The 19485-nt window shown below is 43.3% G+C and overlaps 1 protein-coding gene across 3 annotated transcripts; it reads right to left on the bottom strand.

Moving 5' to 3' along the window:
• Nucleotides 1-73: 73 nt before the first annotated feature.
• On the bottom strand, nt 74-6687 carry LOC137348920 (zinc finger protein 436-like). Of its 3 annotated transcripts, none has more exons than XM_068014155.1 (4): nt 6604-6687; nt 4372-4495; nt 4205-4252; nt 74-3054 (listed from the first exon to the last, which is right to left on the bottom strand). In XM_068014155.1, the coding sequence occupies exon 4, from the start codon at nt 2767-2769 to the stop codon at nt 1774-1776; it is 996 nt and encodes a 331-aa protein (XP_067870256.1). In that variant the 5' UTR covers nt 2770-3054; nt 4205-4252; nt 4372-4495; nt 6604-6687; the 3' UTR covers nt 74-1773. The 3 variants fall into 3 exon arrangements, with proteins under 3 accessions (XP_067870256.1, XP_067870257.1, XP_067870255.1); XM_068014156.1 differs by lacking the exon at nt 6604-6687 and adding an exon at nt 6219-6574 and having other exon boundaries at nt 4205-4258; XM_068014154.1 differs by lacking the exon at nt 6604-6687 and adding an exon at nt 6219-6574.
• Nucleotides 6688-19485: the final 12798 nt, after the last annotated feature.

Here is a 19485-nt window from a genome sequence, read left to right as displayed (position 1 = left end):
GCCGTAGAGCAAGGTACTGAGGACACAGGCCTGATACACTCGGACTTTTGTGTTCCGTGTCAGTGCGCCATTTTCCCACACTCTCTTGGCCAGTCTGAACATAGCAGTGGAAGCCTTACCCATGCGCTTGTTGATTTCTGCATCTAGAGACAGGTTACTGGTGATAGTTGAGCCTAGGTAGGTGAACTCCCTGGGTAAACCTGTACAACCTCGCTTGTCAGAGCTGAAAAATGTGGAATTTGTCTGTGAGTCTAACATCCTGAGAACGTGATTTTGAGAATGTGCAGTTGAGATGACATGACACCCACTTTCCAATCAAAACTCACCCCAGTCACAGGATTAGAATGGTGTTTCCCGGAGCTGGGGCGAGGGGGCAGCTGGTTTCCATCCAAATGGATCCTAATAAGAGTGATCTGATTCCAAAGATTCAGGGAAGGACATTCAGAAACTGCTTTGGGAGTTTAACGACTTTGTAATGGATATTTTTCCCGTGTGACTTGTTTGGTACGGTGAAATGTTTGTCCGAGTGAGTGCAGTATTTCACCATCTTCCTCAACTCCTCTGACCTGAGGCCAGGTTGTTAGGATGTTGATGTCGAGTAGGGATTATCAGCTTTGCCTTACTCGCAGAAATTCCCTGGTCACTTGGGATACATTTCCTTCAGTGTGTAACAGGATCTTGTTGGTTTATTAACAGTGATGTGCACAGTTTTTCCCCATCTGACAGATTAACTGCTTTGCAAAACTTGTTTCCTTGACCATGAGTCGAACACGGGCCATGGTGGTGAGATCGCCGAATCCTGACCATTAGACTACCAAGGAATGCTGTTGAAAAGCCATGCGGCAAATGTAGATATAATTGAAAGTATTGGAATTAATTGACTTTTGTGCTGGATGTAAATCCATTTCATAACTCTGCTGCTTACAGATCTATTTACATGTGTTCATTTTTCGCTTCAATCTGCCTTCATTCGGAAAGTACTTTCTGCCTATTTATTTCTCTCTTACTTTTCATTTACACCTAAATACATTTATACACAACATAGATCTGAACAAATACATTCAGAAATAACACACACATTTATTCATAACTGGCACACTCGTGCATCCACAATACATTTACAAGTCTCACAGTATCAATCAAAAATATTTATATATTTAGAACCGAATGTATATTTTGAAAATAAAAGTTAATTTACAACTGATACATATACAAAGCATTGCACTCATAACATAAACACTCACAGTTTATACAGAAAAATGACAGCCACATACACAAACTCAGTTTATATTGTCACACGGTCCTGTTTGAAGTTCTGGGAAAAGTCGACACACCAAAAGTTGAATAGTTTTTCACGAGCTGCCCATCCTGTTGTGTATTTGGAGCAGTTTCCTACTTTCATAGCGGTGATTCTGAGTGATGATTCTGGGACTCGGTGTGTGGAATTGAATTTGAAAGCTAAAGGAAATTCGCTGCTCAGTGTTCAGCTCTCAGTGACAATTCCACAGCCACTTTCATCACCTGTTAGCAGCGAGACTGGAACAAATACAGCCAGAGACTCTGAGTTTACATCAACAGAGATGAAGTTATTTGATAAAAAGTTAACACATTATTAAAATGGTCCACCTACAGATCATGGCCCCCTACAGATGTCTACATCATTGATATATACCACGAAAAGCAAGCTGAGCCCTGTGGAAACCCAACTGGAAAAAGGATTCATCCCTGGATGTGATTAACAGCAGCAATAACAGCAGAATCCAATCCCTGCAGTCACTTGTGAACTTGCTGGTGTCTCAGCAGATGATTTGAATTAACAAATCCCTTCCCACACGCAGAGCAGGTGAATGGCTTCTCCCCAGTGTGAACTCGCTGGTGTGCTAACAGATTGCTTTTAGTTTTAAATCTCTTCTCACAGTCAGAACACTCAAAAGGTCTCTTATCGGTGTGAACAAGTTGATGTACAATGAGGTGAGATGTCGCTGTGAATCCTTTCCCACACACGGTGCAGATGAACGGTCTCTCCCCTGTGTGAACTCGCTGGTGTGTCAGTAGCTTGGATAATCGAGTGAATTCCTTCCCACATTCAGTGCAGGTGACCGGCCTCTCCTCAATGTGAACTCGCTGGTGCATCAGAAGGTTGGATAATCGAGTGAATCCCTTCCCACACTCAGACCAGGTGAACGGCCTCTCCCCAGTGTGAGTACGTTGGTGTTGCAGCAGCTCATTTTTACTTTTAAATCTCTTTTCACAGTCAGAACATTCAAAAGGCCTCTTATCAGTGTGAACAAGTTGGTGTCTCACGAGGTTGGATGGCTGAGCGAATCCCTTTTCACACACAGAGCAGGTGAATGGCTTCTCCCCAGTGTGAACACGCTGGTGTGTCAGCAGGTGGGATGACTGAGTGAATCCCTTCATACAAATGGAGCAGGTGAATGGCCTCTCTCCAGTGTGAGTACGTTGGTGTTTCAGCAGCTCATTTTTACTTTTAAATCTCTTCACACAGTCAGAACATTTAAAGGGTTTCTTATCTGTGTGAACAAGTTGGTGTATCAGGAGGTTGGTTGGCTTAGTGAATCCCTTCCCACACACAGAGCAGGTGAACGGCCTCTCCCCAGTGTGACTGCGTTGATGAATTTCCAGCTGAGATGGGTAATTGAATCCCTTCCCACAGTCCCCACATTTCCATGGTTTCTCCGTGTTGTGGATGTCCTTGCGTCTTTCCAGGTTGGACAATCTGTTGAGGCCTCGACCAAACAACGAACACATATAAGGTTTCTCCCCACTGTGAATGGTGGGGTGTTTTTCAGGCTGTGTAACTGGTTAAAGCTCGTTCCACAGTCAGTGCACTGGAACACTCTCACTCGGGTGAGTCTGTCTCAGTGCTTTTCCAGTCACATTGATGTTTGAAGCCTTTTCCCACAAACAAGTATTTCTCCTTCTATATTCAGTGACCACTGACATTCAGACACCGATGAACCGAGTGATCCTCTCAGATTTGATGTGATGTTTCCTTTGAGTTTACCCGTCTGCAAATCCTCCCCTTATAAAAACCTGTGAAAGGAGTTTACAAAAGTCATCACTCTAAGTAGGAACATCAGAACAGCAGGAGGCCATTCAGCCCATTGAGCCTATTCTGGCATTCAATTAGATTATGGCTGATCTCAATCTTAACTCCATCTACCCACCTTGGTTCTGGAGCCCTTAGTAATCTTGTCCAACGAAAATTTAATGGACACAGTATTGAACTTTCAATTGACCCAGAGCCGCTCCAGTTTTTTTGGTGGGGAGAGTTCCAGGTTTCCACGGCTTCCTGACATCACCACTGAACAGCCGAGCTCTAATTTTCAGGTTATGTCCCCTTGTTGTGAATTCCCTCCCCAGAGGAAATAGTTTCTCTACATCTGTCCCATCAATGCCTTTAATCATCTTAAACACCTCTATTAGATCACTCCATAATCTTCTGTATTCAGGAGAATATAACCCTAGTTAATGAAACCTGCCCTCATAATTTAAAAAAGTCATTACTGTAAGTACAGGATAGCAATTCAAAACAGACAGTTCGAGTTTTTCTGGAATATTCTTTCCTCCTTTCTCTCTCCTAAGCTTTAAATCACACATCCCACACACTCTCCCTCCTTGCCACATCCTCACTGTTTGAAATCCAGATTCCTCACAGGCTCCTATTTTTGTCCCCTTCTCTCCTGAAGGTGCTGTGTGATGGTGGGGTTCAGTCCCAGTCACTGTTTACCCTCCAGCACCTTGCCAAGTGATAATTCTGAACTTGTGAGCATAGACAGCGAGTTGCCAGCATTTTGACCTTGGGGATCTTGTAAAGTAGTAAAACATCCCAAGACACATGACAAGAGCCCAATCAGTCAAAAACTGACAGAGAGCTAAGCGTCTAATTTTAGGGCTAAGACGATGGAAGGGATGGTCATCAATGGTGGAGTGAAATAGGTGCTAGAGGCCAGAATTGGAAGAATGCAGAGATCTCAAAGGATTGTAGGGCTGGAGGAGGGTACTGAGATAGGGAGGGATTTGAACAGAAGGAGGGGAATTCTAAAGGCTGAAACCACAGGACTGTGATTCACCACTTATGGGAAGGATGTTACCTTTAATAACTGCAAGTGCAGGCAGGTGCAACATTGTCCATCTGAATAAACAAATTAATGCATAATGAGGGGGAAATCAATCTCTGTACCTTTAACAAACAGCGACGTGGAAAGAGGGAAACACCTGGTCCACTTGTCTGAAACTCAGAATAGAAAATCAAAATATTGACACATGTTAAACAGTTTTGTTGGCAAAAAAAATCTTGGTTTAAATTTTATAAGTTAAATTGTTTAACAGGGATTCACACTGACTCACCTGACTGGCCAGCTCAATTTCCAGCCCTCGAACTCCATGACAGTTTACAGAACCTTGTCCATACGGCCCCTGAACTGTCTTCCTGTTGGTTTCCAAGTGAATCAATCACTGCTAGGTTCAGGGGCTCAGAGAAAGAAAAAATGATACCATTAATCTATGTTGGTAAATACAATTAGAGAAGCATGATTCGAATGGTAGACTAAACCATTCATAACCAAATCAAATCAAATATTGCAATTGATATAACAGCAAAATATTGCAGATGCTGGAAGTCTGAAATAAAACCAAGAAATGCTGGAAATACTCAGCAGGTCTGGCAGCATCTGTGGAGAGAAAAGCAGAGTTAATGTTTCAGGCCACTGACCCTTCATCAGAACTGGTACAGGCTAGAAATATAACAGGTTTTAAGCAAATAAAGCGGGGGTGGGGCAAGAGATAACCAAAGAGAAGGTGTTGATAGGTCAGGGTCACAGGGAATGACGGACCAGAAGGTCATGGAGCAAAGGCAAACGGTATGTTAATGGTGTGCTGAAAGACAAATCGTTAGTGCAGAGAGGGTGTTAATTGACAGAAAAGTAGAACAACCTGGCCCAAAGCACGAACAGGACAAAAAAAAAGCAGTGGGTAGGCACATGGTAAAAAAATGAATGATGAAACAAAATGAAATAAAATAAACAAATAATAAACAAAGAAAAATAGCTAAAAATAAAAAGGTGGGGTGGGGGGGGGGGGGGGGTGGGTGGTGGTGGTGGTGGGGGGCGTCACGCTCTGAAGTTACTGAACTCAATGTTCAGTCCGGCAGGCTGTAGTGTGCCTAATTGGTGAATGAGGTGCTGTTCCTTGAGCTTGCGTTGATGTTCACTGGAAAACTGCAGCAAGCCCAGGACAGCGATGTGGGCATGAGAGCAGGGGGAAGTGTTGAAATGGCCAGCAACCAGAAGCTCAGGGTCATGATTTCAGACTGAGTGGAGGTGTTCCACAAAGTAGTCACCCAATCTACGTTTGGTCTCCCCAATGTAGAGGAGACCACATTGTGAGCAGTGAATACAGTTTAGTAAATTGAAAGAAGTACAAGTGAATCGCTGCCTCACCTGAAGGGAGTGTTTGGGGCCTTGTATAGTGAGGAGAGAGGAGGTGAATGGGCAGGTATTACACATCCTGCGATTGCATGGTAAGGTGCCGTGGGAAGGGGACGAGGTGTTGGGAGTAATGGAGGAGTAGACCAGGGTGTCGCGGAGGGAATTACCCCCTCAGAATGCTGACAGTGGAGGGGAGGGGAAGATGCGTTTGGTAGTGGCATCACGCTGGAGGTGGCAGAAATGGTGCAGGATGATCCTTTGGATGTGGAGGCTGGTGGGGTGGAAAGTGAGGACAAGGGGAACCCTGTTGTGGTTCTGGGAGGGAGGGGAAGGGGTGAAGGCAGAGGTGCGGGAAATGGGCCAGACCATTGAGGGCCCTGTCAACCACAGTGTGGGGGTGGGGGGGGGGGTGGAAATCCTCGGTTGAGGAAAAAGGAAGACATATTAGAAGCGCTGTCGTGGAGGGAGCATCATCAGAGCACATGCGTCGGAGACAGAGTAACTGGGAGAATGGATTGGACTCCTTACAGGAAGCAGAGTGTGAAGAAGTGTAGTCGAGGTAGCTTTGGGAGTCGGTGGGCTTATAATTAATGTCAGTGGACTGCCTATCCCCAGAGATGGAGACAGAGAAGTCAAGGAAGGGAAGGGAAGTGTCGGAGGTGGACCATGTAAGTTGAGAGAAGGGTGGAAATTAGAAGCAAAGCTGATAAAGTTTTCTAGTTGGGAGCGGGAGCAATAGATATTGATATAATTGATTATTCATCTTACACAACACCGGTGGGTAATGGGAGTTTTAGACCATTTTCTTTTCGACGATTATGGCCATGAACTTCCCCTCCAGTCTGTTAAATCTCAATGGCTGACTATCCTACCCAGAATACGGAGCGCGAGCGAATACGTCATAGCTCCAGCAGTGGGGCAGTAACGCGCAGGCGCACGAACGCCCCGCCCCCGGAGACCGCCAGTCGTTGCGGCGCATGCGCTGTGTGCCTCCAGGGTGCTGACCGAGATTGAGCGCAGTGTGAGCGACACCGAGTCTCAGCGGCTCTCAGGGCCCAAATCAGAGCCGCGGGACCCGGCGGACCTGCGGCGAGCGCCCCGGGGCAGGAGGGGAAACTATTCAGCTGATGATGCAGCGCCTCCCCCATCCTACCCGCTGCTTCCCTGTTTCTTCTCCCGTTTCCACCGAGTCCGGCTCGCAACAAAAGACAGGACCGAGGCCGCCCACAATGCCCCGCGCCTGGACCTGGGTAGCATGCGCACTCTCAGTGGACGGGGAAATCAGCGCGGTGAATAGACCGGTTGCAAGTGCGCAGAGAATTGTGGGAGCTGCGGCTGCCATTAGTCAGCGGCTGTCAGTAAGTGTTTTCCTGTAGGCTGACCAAAACGTTGATTTTGTTTCTCTCTCCCCAGATACTGCCCGACCTGCTGAGTATTCCCAGCATTTTCTCTTTCTAGTTTGTTAGATTACAGAGTCATAGAGTTGTACAGCACAGAAACAGGCCTTTCGGCCCATCGTGTCTGTGCCGGCCATCAAGCACTTAACTATTCTAATCCCATTTTCCACCACTTGGCCCGTAGCCTTGTATGCTATGGCGTTTCAAGTGCTCATCTCAATACTTCTTAAACGTTGTGATGGTTCCTGCCTCTACCACCTCTTCAGGCAGTGAGTTCCAGATTCCAACCACCCTGATTTCGATTCATAGAGAAATACCGCACTGAAACAGGCCCATCGGCCCACCAAGTCTGTGCTGACCAACAACCACCCATTTATGCTAATCCTACATTAATCCATTATTCCCGACCACATCCCCACCATTCTCCTACCATCTACCTACACTAGGGGTAATTTACAATGGCCAATTTACCGACTAACCTGCAGGTTTTTGGCTGTGGGAGGAAACCGGAGTACCCGGCGGAAACCCACGCGGTCACAGGGAGAACTTGCAAACTCTGCAAAGGCAGTACCCAGAACTGAACTCGGATCGCTGGAGCTGTGAGGCTGCGGTGCTAACCACTGTGCCACCCTCTGAGTGAATTTTTTTCCTCAAATCCCTTCTAAACCTCCTGCCCCTTAACGTAAATCTATGCCCCCTGGTTATTGACCCCTCCGCTAAGGGAAAATGTTTCTTCCTATCTAACCTATCAATGCCCTCATAATTTTGTATACCTCAATCATGTTCCCCCCTCCCTCCCTTAACCTTCTCTGGTCTAAGGAAAACAACGCCAACCTTTTCAGTCTCCCTTCATAGCTTAAATGCTCCAGTCCAGACAACATCCTGGTAAATCACCTCTGCACCCTCTACAGTGCAATCACATCCTTCCTATAGTGTAGTGCCCAGAACTGTACACATTACACCAACTGTGGCCTAACTAGCGTTTTATACAGCTCCATCATAATCTCCCTGCTCTTATATACTGAACCTCGGCTAATAAGGCTAAGTATCCCATATGCCTTCCTAACCACCTTATCTACCTGTGCTGCTGCCTTCAGTGATCTATGGACAAGTACTCCAAGGTCCCTCTGACCCTTTGTACTTCCTAGGATCCTACCATCCATTGTATATTCCCTTGCCTTGTTAGTCCTCCCAAAATGCATCACCTTACACTTCTCAGGATTAAATTCCATTTGCCACTGCACTGCCCATTTTACCAGCCCATCTATATCGTCCTGTAATCCAAGGCTTTCTTCCTCACTATTTATGACACCACCAATTTTCATGTCATCTGCGAACTTACTGATCATACCGCCTATATTTATGTCTAAATCATTAATGTACACTGCAAACAGCAAGGGTCCCAGCACCGATCCCTGCGATACACCACTGGTCACAGGCTTACACTCACAAAAACAACCCTCGACCATCACCCTCTGTCTCCTGCCGCTAAGCCAATTTTGGACCCAATTTGCCAAATTGTCCTGGATCCCATGGGCTCTTACATTCTTAACCAATCCCCCATGCGGGACTTTATCAAAAGTCTTACTGAGGTCCATGTAGACTACATAAACTGCCTTACCCTCATCTACACATCTAGTCACCGCCTCGAAAAATTCAATCAAGTTCGTTAGACACGATCTCCTCCTGACAAAGCCATGCTGACTATCCCTGATTATTCCTGCCTCTCCAAGTGGAGATTAATCCTGTCCCTTAGAATGTTTTCCAATAGTTTCCCTCCCACTGATGTTAGGCGCACCGGCCTGTAATTACCTGGTTTATCCCTGCTACCCTTCTTAAATAATGGTACTACATTCGCTGTCCTCCAATCTTCTGGTACCTCTCCTGTGGCCAGAGCGGATTCGAAAATTTGTTTCCGAGCCCCCGCTGTCTCCTCCCTTGCCACACATAACAGCATGGGATACATCTCATCTGGCCACATTTAAGCCCACTAAAACAGCTAATACTTCCTCCCTTTCAATGCTAATATGTTCAAGTATATCGCAATCCCCCTCCTTGATATCTATACCTACATCGTTCTTCTCCAAAGTGAACACAGATGAAAAGTAATCATTGAAAACCTCACCTGCACTTGCTGGTCCTACCCTTCACCTTAACGGGTACATGTTGACTCTGAGCTCTCACTATTTCCTCTTTGAATGACTCCCACTGGCCTGATGTAGACTTTGCTACAAGTAGCTGCTCCCACTCCACTTTAGCCAGATCCTGTTTTATCATATTGAAATCGGCCTTCCCCCAGTTCAGTACCTTTATTTCTGGCCCATCTTTGTCCTTTTCCTTAACTACCTTAAATCTTACAGAGTTTTGGTCACTATCACCGAAATGCTCCCCCACTGACACTTCTGCCACTTGACCAGCTTCATTCCTTAGGATTAGGTCTGGTACTGCCCCTTCTCTTGTATGATTTTCTACGTACTGGCTCAAAAAGCTCTCCTGTATGCATTTTAAGAATTCCACCCCCTTTAAGCCTTTTTGCAGTAAGACTATCCCAGTTGATATTGGGGAAGTTGAAATCCCCTACTATTCTTACCGTATTACTTTTACACCTCTCTGAGATTTTCAGACACATCTGCTCCTCTATCTCTCCCTGACTATTTGGAGGCCTGTAGTACACTCCCAGCCAAGTTATTGCCCCCTTTTTGTTTTTAAGTTCCACCCATATGGCCTCATTTGAGGAATGTTCTAAGATATCATCCCTCCTTACTGCAGTAATTGACTCTTTGATCAACAGTGCAATGCCACCTCCTCTTTTACCCCCTGTCCCGCCTGCAGATTCTATACCCTGGAATATTGAGCTGCCAGTCCTGCCCCTCCCTCAACCATGTCTCTGTGTTAGCAATAATATCATATTCCCATGTGCTAATCATCGCCCCCAAGTCTTCTGCTTTACCAGCAATCTTTTATCGTGTTATCTTTTATTTTCTTTGGAATCCTCTACCCAGTGATTTGTGGACGTTCCATCATTGAGCATATTTAATGCTGAAACAGACAGATTACAGGGTAAACTGGAATGGAGGTGGCGGGGAAGTGGTTGGTTTTAATCCCGAGTCCTTCTGAGCTTAGTGGGGTCCAATGATTTCAAATGTTTGGCCTGTCAAGTGCAGTAGATACTAGGGAAGATTGGGTTGTTAAATCGGTACTGTCCGTTTTGTGAAAGAGTATTGTTTTAGGCACAAGTATTTCTGTCGAGAATTTTAATCCATTTTACATGTGCATATTTGAAATAAAAATGTTGGCATGTGGGTTTTTATGACAATCTGACAGCTTTCAGTCATTTTTTCTAGTGCCAGCTCCACAAATTCCCATTTCAATATGGTCCATTTCACATCCTGTCTTTGTGTTTCTGTTCTCTCTCACACTCCATTTTTCCTGCTTTAAATTCATTTTATAGGATATTTGACGGGGCAGATTTGTTGACGGGAAACACCAACTAAACATCACATCAAGATTCAACACAGTCACTCAATTAATCAAGACATGAATATCATTAGTCTTTGAATGTGCAAAAAGAAACATTTGTTTAATCTGTCTGTGGGAAAAGATTTCAAACATCAGTGTGACTGTAAAAGCACCGAGACACACACAGCTGAGTGGGAGTGTTCTAGTGCACTGACTGTGGAAAGAACTTTACCCACCAGGAATGGTTTGAGGGCTGTCCGCTTCTTCCTGGAACAGAGGCCCAACCAGTCCCCATCCACCACCACCCTCCTCCGCCTGGCTGAACTTGTTCTCACATTGAACAACTTCTCCTTCAACTCCACGCACTTCCTTCAAGTAAAAGGTGTCGCTATGGGTACCCGCATGGGTCCTAGTTATACCTGTCTTTTTGTGGGATATGTCGAGTATTCTTTGTTCCAGTCCTGCTCAGGCCCCCTCCCCCAACTCTTTTTCCGGTACATTGATGACTGTATTGGTGCCGTTCCCTGCTCCCGCCCCGAACTGGAAAACTTTATCAACTTTGCTTCCAATTTCCACCCTTCTCTCACCTTTACATGGTCTATTTCTGACACTTCCCTTCCCTTCCTTGACTTCTCTGTCTCCATCTCTGGGGATAGGTTGTCTACTAATATCCATTATAAGCCCACTGACTCCCACAGCTACCTCGACTACACTTCTTCACACCCTACCTCCTGTAAGGACTCCATTCCATTCTCCCAGTTTCTCCGTCTCCGACGCATCTGCTCTGATGATGCTACCTTCCATGACGATGCTTCTGATATGACCTCCTTTTTCCTCAAGCGAGGATTTCCCCCACTGTGGTTGACAGGGCCCTCAACCGTGTCCGGCCCATTCCCCGCACCTCTACCCTCACCCCTTCCCCTCCCTCCCAGAACCGTGACAGGGTTCCCCTTGTCCCCACTTTTCACCCCATTAGCCTCCATATCCAAAGGATCATCCTCCGCCATTTCTGCCACCTCCAGCGTGATGCCACTACCAGTCGCATCTTCCCCTCCCTTCCCCTGTCAGCATTCCGAAGGGATCGTTCCCTCCGCGACACCCTGGTCCACTCCTCCATTACCCCCACCACCTCGTCCCCGTCCCATGGCACCTTCCCCTGCAATCGCAAGAGGTGTAATACCTGCCCATTTACCTCCTCTCTCCTCACTATCCCAGGCCCCAAACACTCCTTTCAGGTGAAGCAGCGATTTACTTGTACGTCTTTCAACGTAGTATACTGTATTCGCTGCTCACAGTGTGGTCTCCTCTACATTGGGGAGACCAAGTGCAGACTGGGTGACCGCTTTGTGGCAAACCTGGAAATATTACACTTAATCCTCACATCCAAATCATAACTGGGGCCCAAGCACTGATCCTTGCGGTACCCAACTAGTCACAGTTTGCCAACCTGAAAATTACCCACTTTTCCCTACTTTCTGTTTTCTGTCCCTTAATAAGTTCTCAATCTATGCCCGAATATTGCCCCCAATACCATGAGATATAATTTGTTTACAAACCTCTTGGGTGGAACCTTATCAAAGACTTTCTGAAAATCTAAGTCGACCACATCCACAGGTTCTCCCTGATCTCTTCTGCTAGTTACATCCTTAGAAAACTTCAATATGTTTGTTAAACATGAGTTCCCTTTCATGAATCTACGTTGACTCCGCCCAATCCTACCATAATTTTCTAAGTGTCCTGTTATCACATTCTTTATTATGGATTTCAGCATTTTCCCTACGACTGACGTTAGGCTAGCAGGTCTGCAGTTCTTCTGGTGGCGATGTGAAGTAAATGACGTTCTGCCTGGGAAATTAATGAATTCTCAAATTGCTGAAGGAAGTTGTTACATAGGTATGATACATTATTCACGTTCTCACTATTATTAATGTGTCAAAACAATGTAATGCAGAAAATCATATACTTGGCGTTAATGCCAACTTCATTTTAAATCCTGGTGATTCCTTTTGTTTATTTTTAATATTCAGTCATAATGGCAGAATTAGAATTAGAACATTACAGCGCAGTACAGGCCCTTCGGCCCTCGATGTTGCGCCGACCTGTGAAACCATCTGACCTACACTATTCCATTTTCATCCATATGTCTATCCAATGACCACTTAAATGCCCTTAAAGTTGGCGAGTCTACTACTGTTGCAGGCAGGGCGTTCCACGCCCCTACTACTCTCTGACTAAAGAAACTACCTCTGACATCTGTCCTATATCTATCACCCCTCAACTTAAAGCTATGTCCCCTCATGTTTGCCATCACCATCCGAGGAAAAAGACTCTCACTATCCACCCTATCTAACCCTCTGATTATCTTATATGTCTCTATTAAGTCACCTCTCCTCCTCTTTCTCTCCAATGAAAACAACCTCAAGTCCCTCAGCCTTTCCTCGTAAGACCTTCCCTCCATACCAGGCAACATCCTAGTAAATCTCCTCTGCACCCTTTCCATAGCTTCCACATCCTTCCGATAATGCGGTGACCAGAACTGCACGCAATACTCCAGGTGCGGCCGCACCAGAGTTTTGTACAGCTGCATCATGACATCGTGGCTCCGAAACTCGATCCCCCTACTAATAAAAGCTAACACACCATATGCCTTCTTAACAGCCCTATTAACCTAGTTAGCAACCTTCAGGGATTTATGCACCTGGACACCAAGATCTCTCTGTTCATCTACACTACCAAGAATCTTCCCATTAGCCCAGTACTCTGCATTCCTGTTACTCCTTCCAAAGTGAATCACCTCGCACTTTTCCGCATTAAACTCCATTTGCCATCTCTCAGCCCAGCTCTGCAGCCTATCTATGTTCCTCTAGTAATATTGCTAGTTTAAAAGAGGAAGCCACAGAGAAGATTAATCACCTTGTCATATACAAATGATGTAAGCGTGACGCATCATTCATGCCTATCCTACATTCTTTGGGATTTTAATGCAACTGCTGCTACATTAAACGTACCCCTGAGCTATGGTTATTATCTTTTATCCATTATAACTGATGCTATTAATGGAGTAATTCATGTGGGAAACTCATTGAACCGAGAGCTCGGGAGAAATTGGATTTTCTACACTCTGCACTTGCATGGAACACGCCAGAGAGAGACAGTCAGAATCAAAGAAAGAGAAAGATATTGAAATCACGTCCCACATGGGCAGGGAATGCAGTCTAGAAGTCAGCAACACCAATCAAATGTTTAGCAGCGAAACAACAAAGACAGAAGTCAGAGGGAGTCCTGATAGAAATATACAGACCTGTGGTCACACACACCGTGGGCACTGATCTCTATTATTTTCCTGCTGCATATGTTCCTGAGAGAGGTGCGTGGATATAGAGATTGTGGAAACGAGGGAATGAGAAAGACAGCAAGTTAAACAAACAAAGTGGAGCCTAGTTAAAAAGAGAGACACCAAAAGAGAGAAACGGAGACAGATGAAGAGAGAAAGACGCCGAGTTTGACAAAGCGAACGAGATCTGTCCAGACAAAGAGAGACAGAGGGACAAGCAAACAGAGTGAGACAGAGGCCGAGTTAAACAGAATGATTGACACCGAGACAGAGTGAAAGGGAGCCACAGATAGACAGAGAGAGGGGGAGGCAGATAGACAGTGAGAGAGAAAAAGAGAGAGAGAGAGAGAAACAGAGACAGAGACAGACAGACAGACAGACAGAGACAGAGACTCACACGCCTAAGCAAAAAAAATGTTTGTCGGGAGACATCAGTAAGTGGATCACAGCTCGCACTGATTGGCACACATCTACTGTCAGTTCTGACAGACCAGCAAATCCTCTCAATGGGAAACCTCCCCGCATTCGAACAACCAGTGAAATCTCCCCCTTATCTGAGTTTACTGTTTAATATCAGACTGCACGTGTCTACATATTTAAAGGATTTTATTATTTTCTGTGGAACTCTAAACCTTACACCATTTGCTCCTCATGTTCCTTACTGATCGTAATGGTCATGCTGCTCGGTGACCCGATGTTAAATTGTCAGTGCGTGTTCCATGGGTTATATTTACCCCTAAAATTTTGACATATTCTTGTGTTTATGTTACACGAACGAGTGGCAAAGACTCAGTCTCCAGGATCCGCCTGCATTAACGATTCAAGAGGACAGATCATAATACTGAATTGCAGTTACTTCACATCGGAGAGCTTTTCCTACCTCCACTGTATCCCGGGGAAGCTCCAAGATATTTACTGAAGAGATACGGCAAGGAAACCGGGGACAAGTCTCCAGATTTTCTGGATCGGTTCTCTGCTACCTTTAACCAAGACAAGAAAACGGTTCTTTAAAATCGCCAGCGATTTTTTGCCTGACTCTGCTCTGTATCACAGTGCGCTGAGCCGCACATTGTTACAGGGGTCCAGCCAGTCCATACAAAAATCAACAAATGACTCCCACCCCCTCTCACTGGATTAGACCTAGGGCCTAGTTTATTCGCAGATATTAGAACGAGAACAAAAATAAAGACAAGTTGCGCCCAGTGACACATTTCTGTGTTGCAGACTCTATGTCATTCTGTGTAAGATCCCTCTTAATATCGGCTGTGGATGGTTCCCATGGTCAGTGAGAAGCTCATTTAATAGGAGCCTCTGGCGTTAATAACGAAAGCACATTAACCATTTCCCCTCACTGCTCCACCTCACAGACGGACTCTGTTCAGGGCCAGCATTGAATTTAATCCTCGTCCAGTTTCCTGTTGTCAGGAGAACATTTCCTGCACCCATTTCCTGCTCCCCGCCCTGACGTAATGAATTGTAGAAGAAAGGTCCTGTGAACTGATTGCATGTCACCTGTTGACTCTTTGAGGAATTAACCAATCGGTAGAGAGACCGGATATGAATGAACATCCTCTAACTCTTGCCTGGTTCAACCCGGTCTGTTCAATTCGCCATCATCTCTCTTCAAACATGTTGGTTGTTACTTTGTATTCAATCTACAAATAATGCAGCACCCTGACCTGGGAAAGCTTACAAGTTACGCAATCTTTGTCTTGCAAACATCATTGACAATCCACTCTGTCGGATAGATTTTTTCTGGTCGCGAGAGCTAGCGGAATCGTGAATGAGAGACTAATCTACTAAACGAGCCAGCAGATTTCCCATTCAGTTTGGGATGTCGCTAGTACAGAGAGATCAGCGTAAATCTTCCACTTGTCTGTATCTCCAGCGGAAGGCTGATGAAACACAACACCCACATCACAGCCCACGCCTCATCCCCGCCGAACAGCTCAGTCTGATGTCTACGTGACAGTGAGTGACATAAACTGAGTGTCTTCTTCTCCATTCAATTCCAGTCTATTTCTCCTTGAGATATCTTTCCTCAGGCTACGCAGGTCTCTCAGATCAATTAGAGATCAAGCAGTGTCTCGGATCAATTAGGGATCAAACTGTCTCAGATCAATTAGGGATCAAACTGTCTCCGATCAATTAGTGATGAAACCATCTCTCAGAACAATTAGAGATCAAACTGTCTCTCAAATAAATTAGAGATCAAACTGTCTCTCGGATGAATTAGAGATCAAACTGTCTCTCGGATCAATTAGAGATCAAACTGTCTCTCAGATCAATTCGAGATCAAATTGTCTCTCAGATCAATTAGAGATCAAACTGTCTCTCAAATCAATTAGAGATCAAATTGTCTCAGATCAATTCGAGATCAAACTGTCTTTCAGATCAATTAGAGATCAAACTGTTTCAGATCAATTAGAGATCAAACTGTCTCTCAACTCAATCAGAGATCAAACTGTCTCTCAGATCAATTAGAGATCAAACTGTCTCTCAAATCAATTAGAGATCAAACTGTCTCAGATCAATTAGAGATCAAACTGTCTCAGATCAATTAGAGATCAAACTGTCTCTCAAATCAATTAGCGATCAAACCGTCACTCGGATCAATTAGAGATCAAACTGTCTCAGATCAATTAGCGATCAAATTGTCTCTCAAATCAATTAGAGATCAAATTGTCTCTCAGATCAATTAGAGATCAAACTGTCTCAGATCAATTAGAGATCAAACTGTCTCTCAGTTCCATTTGGGATCAAACTGTCTCAGATCAATTAGAGATCAAACTGTCTCTCAGATCAATTAGAGATCAAACTGTCTCACATCAATTAGAGATCAAACTGTCTCTCAAATCAATTAGAGATCAAACTGTCTCAGATGAATTCGAGATGAAACTGCCTTTCAGATCAATTAGAGATCAAACTGTTTCAGATCAATTAGAGATCAAACTGTCTCTCAAATCAATCAGAGATCAAACTGTCTCTCAGATCAATTAGAAATCAAACTGTCTCTCAAATCAATTAGAGATCAAACTGTCTCAGATCAATTAGAGATCAAACTGTTTCAGATCAATTAGCGATCAAACTGTCTCTCAGATCAATTAGAGATCAAATTGTCTCTCAGATCAATTAGAGATCAAACTGTTTCAGATTATTTAGAGATCAAACTGTCTCAGATCAATTAGAGATCAAACTGTCTCTCAGATCAATTACAGATCAAACTGTCTTAGATCAATTAAGATCAAACTGTCTCAGATCAATTACAGATCAAACTGTCTCAGATCAATTAGCGATCAAACTATCTCTCAGATCAATTAGAGATCAAACTGTCTCAGATCAATTAGAGATCAAACTGTTTCAGATCAATTAGCGATCAAACTGTCTTAGATCAATTAAGATCAAACTGTCTCAGATCAATTAGCGATCAAACTGTCTCTCAGATCAATTAGAGATCAAATTGTCTCTCAGATCAATTAGAGATCAAACTGTTTCAGATTATTTAGAGATCAAACTGTCTCAGATCAATTAGAGATCAAACTGTCTCTCAGATCAATTACAGATCAAACTGTCTTAGATCAATTAAGATCAAACTGTCTCAGATCAATTACAGATCAAACTGTCTCAGATCAATTAGCGATCAAACTATCTCTCAGATCAATTAGAGATCAAACTGTCTCTCAGATCAATTAGAGATCAAACTCACTCAGATCAATTAGAGATCAAACTAACTCTCAGATCAATTAGAGATCAAACTGTCTCTCGCATCAATTAGAGATCAAACTATCTCAGATCAATTAGAGATCAAACTGTCTCACATCAATTAGAGATCAAACTGTCTCTCAAATCAATTAGATATCAAACTGTCTCAGATGAATTCGAGATCAAACTGTCTTTCAGATCAATTAGAGATCAAACTGTCTCTCAAATCAATCAGAGATCAAACTGTCTCTCAGATCAATTAGAGATCAAACTGCCTCTCAAATCAATTAGAGATCAAATTGTCTCTCAGATCAATTGGAGATCAAACTTTTTCAGATCATTTAGAGATCAAACTGTCTCAGATCAATTAGAGATCAAACTGTCTCTCAGATCAATTACAGATCAAACTGTCTTAGATCAATTAAGATCAAACTGTCTCAGATCAATTAGAGATCAAATTATCTCTCAGATCAATTAGCGATCAAACTGTCTCTCAGATCAATTACTGATCAAACTGTCTCAGATCAATTAGAGATCAAACTGTCTCAGATCAATTAGAGATCAAACTGTCTTAGATCAATTAAGATCAAACTGTCTCAGATCAATTAGAGATCAAACTGTCTCTCAGATCAATTACAGATCAAACTGTCTTAGATCAATTAAGATCAAACTGTCTCAGATCAATTAGAGATCAAACTGTCTCAGATCAATTAGAGATCAAACTGTCTTAGATCAATTAAGATCAAACTGTCTCAGATCAATTAGAGATCAAACTGTCTTTCAGATCAATTACAGATCAAACTCACTCAGATCAGAGATCAAACTGTCTCTCAGATCAATTACTGATCAAACTGTCTCAGATCAATTAGAGATCAAACTGTCTCAGATCAATTAGAGATCAAACTGTCTCTCAAATCAATTAGCGATCAAACCGTCTCTCGGATCAATTAGAGATCAAACTGTCTCAGATCAATTAGCGATCAAATTGTCTCTCAAATCAATTAGAGATCAAACTGTCTATCAGATCAATTAGAGATCAAACTGTCTCAGATCAATTAGAGATCAAACTGTCTCTCAGTTCCATTTGGGATCAAACTGTCTCAGATCAATTAGAGATAAAACTGTCTCTCAAATCAATTAGAGGTCAAACTGTCTCTCAGATCAATTAGAGATCAAACTGTCTCACATCAATTAGAGATCAAACTGTCTCTCAAATCAATCAGAGATCAAACTGTCTCTCAGATCAATTAGAGATCAAACTGTCTCTCAAATCAATTAGCGATCAAACTGTCTCTCAAATCAATTAGAGATCAAACTGTTTCAGATCAATTAGAGATCAAACTGTCTCTCAGATCAATTAGAGATCAAATTGTCTCTCAGATCAATTAGAGATCAAACTGTTTCAGATTATTTAGAGATCAAACTATCTCAGATCAATTAGAGATCAAACTGTCTCTCAGATCAATTACAGATCAAACTGTCTTAGATCAATTAAGATCAAACTGTCTCAGATCAATTAGCGATCAAACTGTCTCTCAGATCAATTAGAGATCAAATTGTCTCTCATATCAATTAGAGATCAAACTGTTTCAGATTATTTAGAGATCAAACTATCTCAGATCAATTAGAGATCAAACTGTCTCTCAGATCAATTACAGATCAAACTGTCTTAGATCAATTAAGATCAAACTGTCTCAGATCAATTAGCGATCAAACTGTCTCTCAGATCAATTAGAGATCAAATTGTCTCTCAGATCAATTAGAGATCAAACTATTTCAGATTATTTAGAGATCAAACTATCTCAGATCAATTAGAGATCAAACTGTCTCTCAAATCAATTAGAGATCAAACTGTCTCTCAAATCAATTAGAGATCAAACTGTTTCAGATCAATTAGCGATCAAACTGTCTCTCAGATCAATTAGAGATCAAATTGTCTCTCAGATCAATTAGAGATCAAACTGTTTCAGATTATTTAGAGATCAAACTATCTCAGATCAATTACAGATCAAACTGTCTTAGATCAATTACAGATCAAACTGTCTCAGATCAATTAGAGATCAAACTATCTCTCAGATCAATTAGAGATCAAACTGTCTCACATCAATTAGAGATCAAACTGTCTCTCAAATCAATTAGAGAT

Source organism: Heterodontus francisci, chromosome 34, assembly GCF_036365525.1.
Source record: "Heterodontus francisci isolate sHetFra1 chromosome 34, sHetFra1.hap1, whole genome shotgun sequence".
NCBI lineage: Eukaryota > Metazoa > Chordata > Chondrichthyes > Heterodontiformes > Heterodontidae > Heterodontus > Heterodontus francisci.
The sequence above is the reverse complement of the archived record's forward strand: the minus strand, read 5'-3'. Positions and strand labels throughout refer to the sequence as shown.

Excerpts from the sequence above, each read along its gene's own strand:
- LOC137348920 (XM_068014155.1), bottom strand. The coding sequence starts at position 2,769 with ATGTGTTCGTTGTTTGGTCGAGGCCTCAACAGATTGTCCAACCTGGAA.